This window comes from Phasianus colchicus, chromosome 16 (assembly GCF_987193195.1).
Source record: "Phasianus colchicus chromosome 16, bPhaCol1.hap1.1, whole genome shotgun sequence".
Classification (NCBI taxonomy): Eukaryota; Metazoa; Chordata; class Aves; order Galliformes; family Phasianidae; genus Phasianus; species Phasianus colchicus.
Window position 1 is genome coordinate 11,318,672 of NC_143451.1, and position 10,284 is coordinate 11,328,955.

Sequence of the window (10,284 nt, forward strand, 5' to 3'; positions counted from 1 at the left end):
TCACCCATTGTCCCTTTGGGTGGTGACATGACTTCGTGCACTGCTCCAGGTCCGACACCTCAAGGTGCCCCATAAGCTGGGCACCAAAATGGCTCCACTGGGGCCAATATCCCACTCTGGCCTTCTCCCCCTGGGAGAATTTCCCATTTGGCTGTGGTGACTGCACACAGAACTCACCATGTCCCCTCCTCCTTGTGACATCCAGCCTGTTCCCACGGCCCCGTGGCCTCCCTACTTCCACCAAGGATATACTGGGGGTAGCAGCCAGGGACTGGAGCATCACTGGGTGCAGGGCACCCAGCCCCATGAGTGCTGAACATCACAGCTCATCCCTCCTCGATCAGATGGCAGCAGTTCCCCACGCTGAGCTCATGGAAGGACTGAACCACAGTTGTCCCCTCTTTAATTCCTCACTGCAAAGCAAAACCAACATGCAGTGCATTTTCTGTACACGTCATGCCAAAGCACACACGTGCACCAGGAAGGCTGCGCAGTGCTGGGACTGACAGAGCCATGCCCCCCCTCCCCTCCCCGGGAGCACTGCAGATACAGCACGTTGATTTTAGTCTGATTTCCAAATAAGCCAGGTGCATGCACCACCCCACTCACCTCTCCCTTTGCCCATCCCACCCTCTGTGATTTCATCCCCACGTTTGCAGAGCCATTCCCACTGAGAATCCTTCCACTGAGTGCCAGCAGCTCAGCCCTTACAAGACATCAGAGACTCCCCTATCTATCAGCTTGCAGCACACCTCACCCGCATCCTCATCCCATCGCCAACCAATTTCCTTCCATAATCTCACAGCCACTCGACACGACAGCCCGCAGGGACGCCGTACATCTGGATCCCTCACATCTGTGTGGCTGTGCCCCCTGGCAGCATCCCACCCACCACATCGCAGCTTTGCTCCGGTAGCACGGTGACATCAGTGCGGCTTCCTGCCTGCCGGCAGCACCCGCCCCAGGCCCCACAGCCCCGTGCCGTGGGGCAGCGAGCCCCAGGGCCCCGCTCGTGCCCTGCAGCATGGAGTCGGTGGCTCTGTACAACTTCCAGACGACGGAGAAGGATGAGCTGCCCTTCCAGAAAGGGGACACCCTGAAGGTACAGGGGGACAGAGGCTGGGGGGGTGGGGGGGGGGTGTTGATACATGGGGTGCTTTTGTTGCAGTTGTTTGTCACCTGTTTGGGGCTTTCTGTGGAGGAGTTGTTGTTGTTTTTGATGAGTTTGGGGTGCAGAGCAGCATCACAACAGTAGAAGGTACCAGCTGTCCGTGCCACAGGACACATCCCCAGTGAGGTCCTGGCTGGGGCATGGCACGAGGCCTCCCTGGCCATTGGGGCATCAGTGGCACCATGCTTTTCTTTGGGGCTGAAACCTGTTTTTCCCCTGCTCCACAGCTACAGGAACCCATCGGCAGGACCATGAGCCCAACCCCCCATCTGGGCACAACATTCAGAAAGGGTTCAGCTGCCTCCTTGGCACCCCCAAAGCCTCAGGGAGCCTCAAAACACCCCCAGAACCCACAGCACTGGGGTGACGGGCACCCTGCCCCACTTCTTGCTCCTCTCCGTGGGGCTGATACACTCTGTGGCACCCCACCAGCAACTGGGGGGACTGAGGGCACCAGGAGTCATGCACAACCCCAGCTCTGTCTCCCCAGTGTGTTTTCCCCACAGCCCCGGGGTTTCAGATCCTGTTTGCACAGCTGTGTAGCAGCCCCAGGGCCCTTGCGTGGGAGGCTGGAAACTGGTGTTATGCGGAAATGGGTGTCACAGCCCTCCTGCTCACAGCGGGACCGTCCTCCTACGCTGCCACTGCCCCAGGGGATGCTGCTGCTGGCTGCAGCCAGGGCCCTGTGGGTATGGGTTTTACCACTTTCCTTGGCTGGGGGTTTGGGGGGATGCTGGGAACCTCCATGGTGAGCCAATCCTCAACCTGGGGTGAGCAGTGAAATGTGTTGCCTTCACCAGAACCCCATTTTCCCAGATTTTGGGGGTGAGGTGGGACAGCTACACTGGGGCAGTGGAGGGCCGTGGGGATGGCAGCCAGGCTGATGCTTCCCTGCTCCTCTCCCGCCCCAGATCCTCAACATGGAAGATGACCAGAACTGGTACAAGGCTGAGCTGTATGGCTGCGAGGGCTTTGTCCCCAAAAACTACATCAAAGTCAAACCCCACCCGTAAGTACCAGCCCTGCCCCATGGTGTCCCCTGCCAGCACCAAGCAGTGACCCAACCCTGTGTCCTGGTGCCCAAACAGCTGCTGAAAGCTCTGCACATGGGGAAACTGAGGCACGGAGTATCAGGGTGACAATACCAGGCCCTGCCAGGTCCCTCTGCCATTGTCACTGAAAACAGTGGGAGACAGAAGGGAACCCACGTACCCAGGGCACACAGAAATCCATCCCTGCATCATGTTGCCTACTATATAAATGATAATTTATAGGGAACAACACAGAATTATGGGATTACAGTTGCATTAGACACAATCCCATTAGAGTGTTATTAAAGCCTGGCATAATCCATCCTCAGTTTGAACTTGTGTTTTATGTACCATCATCCCTGGGTAAATCACATTTTAATGCCATAGCAAAATCTGTTTGGAGCTGTGGCTGTGGGGTGCTGGGCCAGAGCAAGGGCGGACCCCACATCTTTGTGCTCAGCTTTGTGCTAAAGCTGGGGTTGGGCATAACCACAGTAAGTTCAGCACGTAGCAGAGTATCTCCCCAATGCCTGGTGTTCCTAAATTTGTGGTATTTGCACTGGCAGTGACCTCATTTTGGTGCCTCCATCCCAACACATTGGGTTTCCTGCTCTGCACCAAGCACCCATGGGCTGTTTCCGTATTGGGCTGTGAGTCATGGGGGAGGGGAGGGGAGAAGCAGGGGACGAGGCACAGTGCTGGCGAAAAGGATGCAGTCACAGCTGCTGGTGATGCTGCATGAACATCTTTGCAGGGCCAGCACAGCACACAGCAGGCACTCACCTTGAAATCACATCAAAGGGGGAAAATGCTATGGGTGGGTCCCGGCCCGATGGGGACCCCACTCCCACCGGGTTCCTCTCCGTGTCTCCGTCCCATGGGGAGGGGGGGGATGTGGTGGTGGGGTGCGTGCAGCTGAGTGGTGCCCCTGGCAGGTGGTACGCAGGGAGGATCTCCCGGCACGTGGCGGAGGAACTGCTCCTCAAGCGCAGATATGTGGGAGCCTTCCTGATCCGTGAGAGCGAGAGCGCGCCGGGGGAGTTCTCCATCTCTGTCAAGTGAGTGCAGCCCAAGGGATACATTTCCATGAGCATTCCTGGAGACAAGCACTACAGCATCCTGGTGCCCCAGGGCCGATGGTTTCAGCATCAGAGCCAGGGCTGTGTGAAGGTGTGCCAATAGGCAGAGCCTCCCCCAGGGCTCTCACCCCATTGCTGCCCCCTCTCCACCCAGAGCCAGCATGCAGGAGCCAGCCCCAGGCCAGCCAGGCACTTTCTCACATTGCTAATCTCTAATTAAGCATTTAAGGAGGTTCTTGCCCATAATGAAAGGGAGCGACACTTTGCCCTGCGTCACCAGCAGGGCCACATCCCTGCCCCTGCCCGGGGCCCTGAAGGCAGTGGGGACATGCAGCAGCCCCATGGACCCACTGTGCCACCACCAGGAATGCACCAAGGTAGGAACCCAGCCTGCTTCTCTCTCCTGGGACTGGGAGGATCCTGTGGCTTACTGGTACCCAAACCTACAGCCCATAGTTCTCCTACCTGCCCTTTGTGGGTGCATAGATCCCAGTGCCACCATCACTTCTGGCTGGCTAGAGTAGGATCCTAGCTTCGCACACAGTGCTGGAAAGAATTTGAGATCCATCCGTAACATCCATCCTTGCTCTGTCCACAGCTACGGGCAGCACGTCCAACACTTCAAGGTGCTCCGTGAGCGCAATGGCAAATATTTCCTCTGGGAGGAGAAGTTCAACTCCCTCAATGAGCTGGTGGACTTCTACAGGACCACCACCATTGCCAAGAAGCAGCAGATCTTCCTTCGGGATGACGAGCAGAGCCCAGAGGTAACCATGGGACCAGGGGATGGCATCAAGAAGGGCTCTCTCCTGCATTCCAGGCTCTTCCTTGCCCCTGGGGCCCTCCAGATCTCCCCAGACAGGATTTCCTTTGTTCCCAGCCCCACTGCATGGGTCTTTGCAGTGTCCCCACCGCGCACTGCAGAGCTGCTGGTGAATGCAGGATCCTCTCCCCACTCCTGATGCCTCTACTTTGGGTTTCCCTGCAGGTGAAAAGACCCAAATTCGTGCAAGCCCAATTCGACTTCTCTGCCCATGACAGCTCCCAGCTGCCCTTCTACCGTGGGGACATCATTGAGGTGCTGGACTGCCCCGACCCCAACTGGTGGCAGGGAAAGATCTATGGACGCATTGGCTTCTTCCCCCGCAATTATGTCCACCCCATCCGCAAGTGAGCCGCCCCTGCCGCCCCGCTTCACACATCCCCCATCCCCACGCTGTTCCCATGGGCTGCAGATCCCAGCGATGCCATCTTGGATGCTGTGCTGGAGGCAGAGGGTGCCCCACTCCCAGCACCAGCAAATACCCATATGTGAAGAAGCAGAGGGCTGCGTGACATTGAAGGGTATCCAAACTTTTCTGGAGTCATGATGGGTGGCAGCTCCTGGCCAGGACTCTTCCAGCCCCAGCTCCAGGAAGGCTGCAGTCAGCTGGGACATGGCTGGGCTCAGGGATGCTGTGGAGCAGTGCTGGGGCACAGGATGCTGGAAGGGCTGCTTCGGAGGAATTCAGTCCTGCTGGTGCCATTTGTAGCTGCAAATTGTGGCTTTTTTTGTTTTTTATTTTTATCTAGAGTTAGTAAAGTGTGTTGGGATTAAACTTTCCTGCGTGGCGGCAGCATTTCCACCCATGCCATGGCCTTCATGGGTTTGCCTCACCTGCTCTGCCCCATTCAGCCTCCCCTGTGCCCATCCCAAAAGCTCACTGTCCCCACCATTGTCCCCCTCTCTCACAGTCCCATCTGCAGCCCCAAGAACACACAGCTCATTGCACCAATGGCTTTAAGCTTCCGCTATCCCTAACTTGACCAAAAATAATCACCTAAATCCCCATTTCTCCACCTATTCCCCTTCCTAGGGGCTAGGCAAAGTAAGCATAGCAGAAAATATTGATACACAGCAGGACAATGGCGTTGATGCTGCAGACCCGGGTCCAGAAAGGGGACTCAGTGGTGTCTCGCAGGGCTGGGAGTCCTTCAGTTGCCTGCCGGCTACCCGGGGCAGCTGAGCAGGAGCCTGGCAGAGACAAACAGTGATTGTGGGGACAGAAGACCATGGGGAAACTGAGGCACTGGGCATCCATGTTGCAGGGATGATACGTTTAGGCAAAGAGCCAGGGATACCCCTGTGCTGGGTACCACTCACCATCCGGGCATCTCTGTGATGTGCCATCCATGAAGTGCTGGGGAGGCTCCTGAGAAAGGCTCCACCAGGTGTGATTCCGCAGCTGGAAATGGGATGAGATTCAGTAGGAAAACACCCCCAAGCTGACCCCCCTCCACAGGGATCCCCCTTTGGCTGAGCTCAGGGTGCACCTCAAGTGACAGCGATGTCTCCAAACAAGCAGCTATGGGGCGCAGGGTCCAGGGTGCCCACATGTTCTGCTCACCCTGACCGAGGGTGGTGGGGGAGTCATCAGGCTGCCCCCCACCACGACAGCCCCCGCGATGGCACACAACAGCGCAGCAAAGTGCAGGTAGTGCAGGTCAGCCAACAGCCAGGGCCGCCTGTCGGGGACCCCGCAGCGGGGTGTGGGGTGTGCCAGCTCCAGCCCCATCCTGGCCAGCCCCAGCACCAGCCCTGCCATCAGGCCCCAGAAGGCTCCCTGCAAAGCAAAGGGCAGAAGGCGACAGCTGGAAGGGGACGGCCACACCAGCAGGAGACAAACCCCACAGAGGGGACCGCCCCCTTGGACAGTCCATGAAGAGGGATGGGCAGCCCCAGGGCCTTGGCACAGCACTGTGAATCCCAACCAGCCAAAACCCATCCCCAGTGGCACTCACTCCCAGGGGATGCTCTCTGCCAGCCCCGCCATGCTTGGTGGCCACGCGTGGCAGCACTTGCATCTTCCTCTTCCTCCTCCTCCTCCTCCTCCCCCCATCCAGCCACAAGAAACACCACCCTGGGGCTTTTGCATGTTCCTTCTGCATATCCACGTGGCCAGTGGGCAGGGTGGGCATGGGCCAGCAGTTGAGTGATCTTACAGGTCTTTTCCCATTTGAATGATTCTACATTTCCTCTCCCACCTCTCCAGTGCTCCATCCTCATTCCTCCCTCTTGACCCCATCCGGAGTCCAGTGGGCAGGGCTGTGTTTCTGTCATTGTGCCCCCCAGCTGTCCTCACCTGCTCATTAGCGCGGGGCCAGAAGACAGCCAGGATAAAGACAGCAGTGACAGGAGGAGCCAGGTAGCTGGTGACAGCCTGAATGTAGATGTAGAGCTGCCCGCCGCCAGAGCTCTGCAGGATGGGGATCCACACCACGCTGAGAGCCACCAGCAGCACGGTCACCACCCTGTGAGCAGCAGTGCACGGTGACACCATCCCACCTGCAGTGCAGGCACTGTGCTGTCCTGTGGCACAGGCTGGGGCCCAGCAATGCTGCAGGTGGGCATTACCCTGAGGGCAGCAGGAGGATGCCCGGCGCAGGAACACCCCCGGGGCTGGGCAGGATGTTCCTGCCCCGTGTGGTTTCTCACCTGTCGCAGTGGCAGACATCATGATGTGCTGTCTGGGCTCAGTTCAGACGTGCCTGGGGCTGAGGTTGTTTCATGTCACTGTGCTTTTGGAGCCCTCCCCAGCTAACTCCCTCCCTGCCCACCGGCTGCAACCAGGGAAAGGTATCGCCACCTGGGCACGATCCCATTGGGGCTGACCCCAAGCCATGGCTCTGAGCCTTGCACATCCCCTAGGCTCTTATGGAAATGCCACCTCAAAGGCAGAGCCACAACCTGCAGTCCCCGTCTCACCAAATCTGCACAAGGTGCAGTAATTACAGCAGTGCCGGCTCCATCCTGGAGCACTGGGGGCTGCTGATTGGCACCTCATGGGGAAACACTATGAAAAGCCCCAGGTGTAAATTTTGGCTCTGCAACTGATGCTCTCATCACCTTCACACCCTTGAGATGTCCCCAGGTGTCCCCATCCTCGCCCCGATCCCAAAACAGGAAGCATTGCGAAACGCCAGTTTTTGGGCCCAGTCTGATCATGGACAGTACAGATCCCAAAAGCACAGAGCTGTCAGCTCAGCAGTGATGGAGGCAGCCAGGAGCTGGTACCCAGTGCAGGAGAGCGCCTCAGCACCACCGTATTTATAGCTCAGTGCTGCGTGTTGACAGCGGGCAGCTTCACAGAATTACCCAAATCTCCATCTGCTCATTTCGAAAAGCAGAAGTATTTTAAAAAGAGAAAAAGCAAGCAAGAAAGAAAAAGCCATGAAAGCACCTCCCCAGGCACAGCCGCCCTCTGGTGCCGCCTGCCTGGTTCTGTGGAAAGAGGAAGCACAAAGTTCATGCCCCGACCCATGGGGCAGGAGAAAAACCCCCCAGTGGGGTTGGCCCTATGGCACTGCTGATGCTGGGAGGGCACAGGACAGGTGTGGCACATGATGTTGGCACAGAATGAAAAACACAAGCGGGGATTTCCAGTGAGGGCCATGGTGTGAGGAGAAATCCCCAGATCCAGGGAATCGGGAGCGCTTCCCACCCCCTCGAGCAGCACCACATGGGGGGATGCTCCAGCCCTCCACCCGCTGCAGGCAGCACCAGGTCCCTACAGAGAGCCCCTCTGAGCTCAGCGTTGGCCTTGGGAATGGGCAGCACTACCCCAGGCCCCTAGGACACCCATGGAAGCAGGGTGAAGGTTTTCCAGCAGGATCCCAATACTTTTGCCCTGTACCTACAGCATGAGTGCATCTTCTGGAGATGCTCCAGACGAGGGCAAGCAAATCCCTTTCTCTCACAGAACTGAATGGAGCATAGCCCATGTGCAGGTGCCATAGGGCCAGGTTGGGGATGGGAACCATCCTATGTCCCCACACTGGTCCTTGCAGTTCCACCAGCAGTTTTTCCTCCCTGAACATTCCTCCTTTGCTGTGCTCCCAGCTGGCACCCAGCTATCTCCTCAGTACCGATAGAAAGCTATTGCCAGACTTCTCTGGAAGCGTGGGTGCTGTTTACAGATGTGCCCATCCCAGTGTTGTTTAGCCTGGGAAAACAGCTGAAGAAACATGGAGTGATCCCAAGACCCCCTGTGGTGACGCACGTCACCTCCATCCCTGTCCCCACGTGCCATCCCACAGGTGCTGACTCAGCACAGCCATAGGGCTGCACACATTACCCCCTGCACTAATTTATCACCTGTAATCAATTGCAGCTACAATTCCTGCCCCGGGCAGGCAAAGACCATTGCAAACACTCATCCACCACCCTTCCAAAAGCACTCCTGTATTATTATAGCCATTTTTATAGGCATAGCATCCAGTTCCTGCACCTATCTGGATGGCCGTGCTGCTACAGATAGATCAACACCCATCATCTTCCCACCCCCAGCAACAGAGGGTGCCAAAAATCACCGTCCTGCAATCACCCGGACCAGCAGGGCCGGCAGAGCCTCCTCGCAGCCTCAGCCCAGCCCAGCCAGAGCCCTGACCCAGATTTCCTCCCTGTCATTGTCCCTATAGCACAGCACTGTGCTGGGCCATGCTCCAGAGCTGAGTGTGCCGCCCCAGGCACTGCACAGCACCACAGCACCGGACTGGGGGCCAGCACTCACCACCCCTGGGGCACACACTGGGGCTGTGCCACCCTCTGCCCCACAGCGATGTGGGGCAGCAGCTCAGCCCACCCCCCTGAGCTTGTTTGGAGGGCACAGATCAGCCCCTCCAAAACGCTCCATGAGCTCCATCTTCATTTCCAGTGCTTTCATCCATAAAAGACTCCAAGGGTTTTGTTTTCTTCCTGCAACCACAGCACTTTGCAGCTGGGCTGAGCTCCCAGACTCCAAAGGAGATCATAGAGGGCTGGGCTGGCCCTGCCAGTCTCCCCAAAACCCTCATTGTCCCCAAAACACTCACTACCTACCTGCCCACCATGAGCAGCTCGCGCTCACTGGCCCCTGGCCTCATCCTCCTCCAGATGTCCATGGTGAAGAGAGTACTGCTGCTGTTGAAGATGGAGGTGAGGGAGGACATGAGTGCGGCCATCATCACTGCAATCATCAGACCCCGCAGCCCTGGGGAGGAGAGGGATCGTTGGGCTGTGGCTGAGGACAACAGGATGGATGTCCCCCAGTGCCCCAGAGGAAACATGTCCTGCTCTGCACGTCCATAGGCTGGGTTTTGGGAATGCCCCCAGTGTCCTAGAGGAAACACATCCCAATCTGCATGTCCATAGGTTGGGATTTGTAGACACCTAGCAACCTCATAAGACAACCCACAGCCCCCAGTCTCACTTCTGGGGGTCACTGGGGAGGAGGCTGCATGGCCCACAGCTCCCTAAACAACCCTGTGATGACCGAGCCAGGACACCAACAGCCAGAAGCACAGCAGGACCCGGCTGCAAACAGCACAACCTTACCACTGGGCATCAGCTCCACCACCAGCTTGGGGTAGGCGATGTTGGAGCAGCCCACTGCAGCCCCACACACACGAGTGCACTCCTCAGGGTCCACACAGGCCACAGCATCTGGGGGACAGAGGCAGGGGAAAGTCCTGAAGTGAGCCTGCATCCTCCAGCGTCACCCAAGCGCCATGCCTGGGTTGGATCTCACATTTCTAAGCCCTGACCACCCTAAATCCCACGACAGCCCCCCAGGGAGACCCTAAGCCCTGCTGGGATCTGGGGGCAAATGATTTTGTGCACCACTGGGGCCATCACCTCTGCACCCACCGCTCCCCACGACGCACCTGGCACCACTTTAGGACAGTCAACGCCCAAATACTTACGCGTCCCAATGGGTGCTGAGCCCTTTTTTATTGTTAGGCTCATAAAATATTGAAATAGATGGAAATTAATGGCAAGTATAAATATTTATATCCTGGCTGGCTCTCATCTCGGCATCCTCAGCCCAAGCAGCACAGGGACCGGCGTGGGCACCCCTACACAACAGCTGGAGTCATAGGGAAGGCAAAAAATGATGCAGAACAAAGGATTTCCCATGGGGTATGTGCACCCCTTCTGTCCCCACTGCTCTTCTTTGGAGTGCAGACCCCACAGTCCCCACCATGC

General features: G+C 57.5%; 2 protein-coding genes across 3 annotated transcripts in view; one reads left to right on the plus strand and one right to left on the minus strand.

The window, feature by feature from the left end:
• The first annotated feature begins 682 nt into the window (after window positions 1-682).
• Window positions 683-4,913, plus strand: GRAP (GRB2 related adaptor protein). The gene is made up of 5 exons (XM_031606555.2): window positions 683-1,102; window positions 2,083-2,180; window positions 3,138-3,260; window positions 3,880-4,048; window positions 4,270-4,913. Exons 1-5 carry the CDS (start codon window positions 1,025-1,027, stop codon window positions 4,453-4,455), a joined length of 654 nt encoding a protein of 217 aa, XP_031462415.1. The 5' UTR covers window positions 683-1,024; the 3' UTR covers window positions 4,456-4,913.
• Window positions 4,914-5,008: 95 nt separating this feature from the next.
• The window catches only part of SLC5A10 (solute carrier family 5 member 10), a 29,226-nt gene continuing 23,950 nt past the window's right edge, over window positions 5,009-10,284 (minus strand). Inside the window, exons 10-16 of one of the 2 annotated variants that reach the window (XM_090151892.1) lie at window positions 9,634-9,741; window positions 9,139-9,289; window positions 6,404-6,572; window positions 5,669-5,884; window positions 5,425-5,506; window positions 5,275-5,295; window positions 5,009-5,244 (exon numbers count right to left, since the gene is read on the minus strand). In XM_090151892.1, coding sequence (XP_090008018.1) covers window positions 5,141-5,244; window positions 5,275-5,295; window positions 5,425-5,506; window positions 5,669-5,884; window positions 6,404-6,572; window positions 9,139-9,289; window positions 9,634-9,741 — 851 coding nt within the window. In that variant the 3' untranslated portion in view covers window positions 5,009-5,140. Of the gene's footprint in view, window positions 5,296-5,424; window positions 5,507-5,668; window positions 5,885-6,403; window positions 6,573-9,138; window positions 9,290-9,633; window positions 9,742-10,284 lie in introns of both variants that reach the window. The other variant, XM_090151891.1, reaches the window with a different exon arrangement.

Coding starts and splice junctions, on each gene's coding strand:
- GRAP (XM_031606555.2), top strand. CDS start 1,025: ATGGAGTCGGTGGCTCTGTACAACTTCCAGACGACGGAGAAGGATGAG. Junction 3,261..3,879: donor GAGTTCTCCATCTCTGTCAA/GTGAGTGCAGCC, acceptor CTCTGTCCACAG/CTACGGGCAGCACGTCCAAC. Junction 4,049..4,269: donor ATGACGAGCAGAGCCCAGAG/GTAACCATGGGA, acceptor GTTTCCCTGCAG/GTGAAAAGACCCAAATTCGT.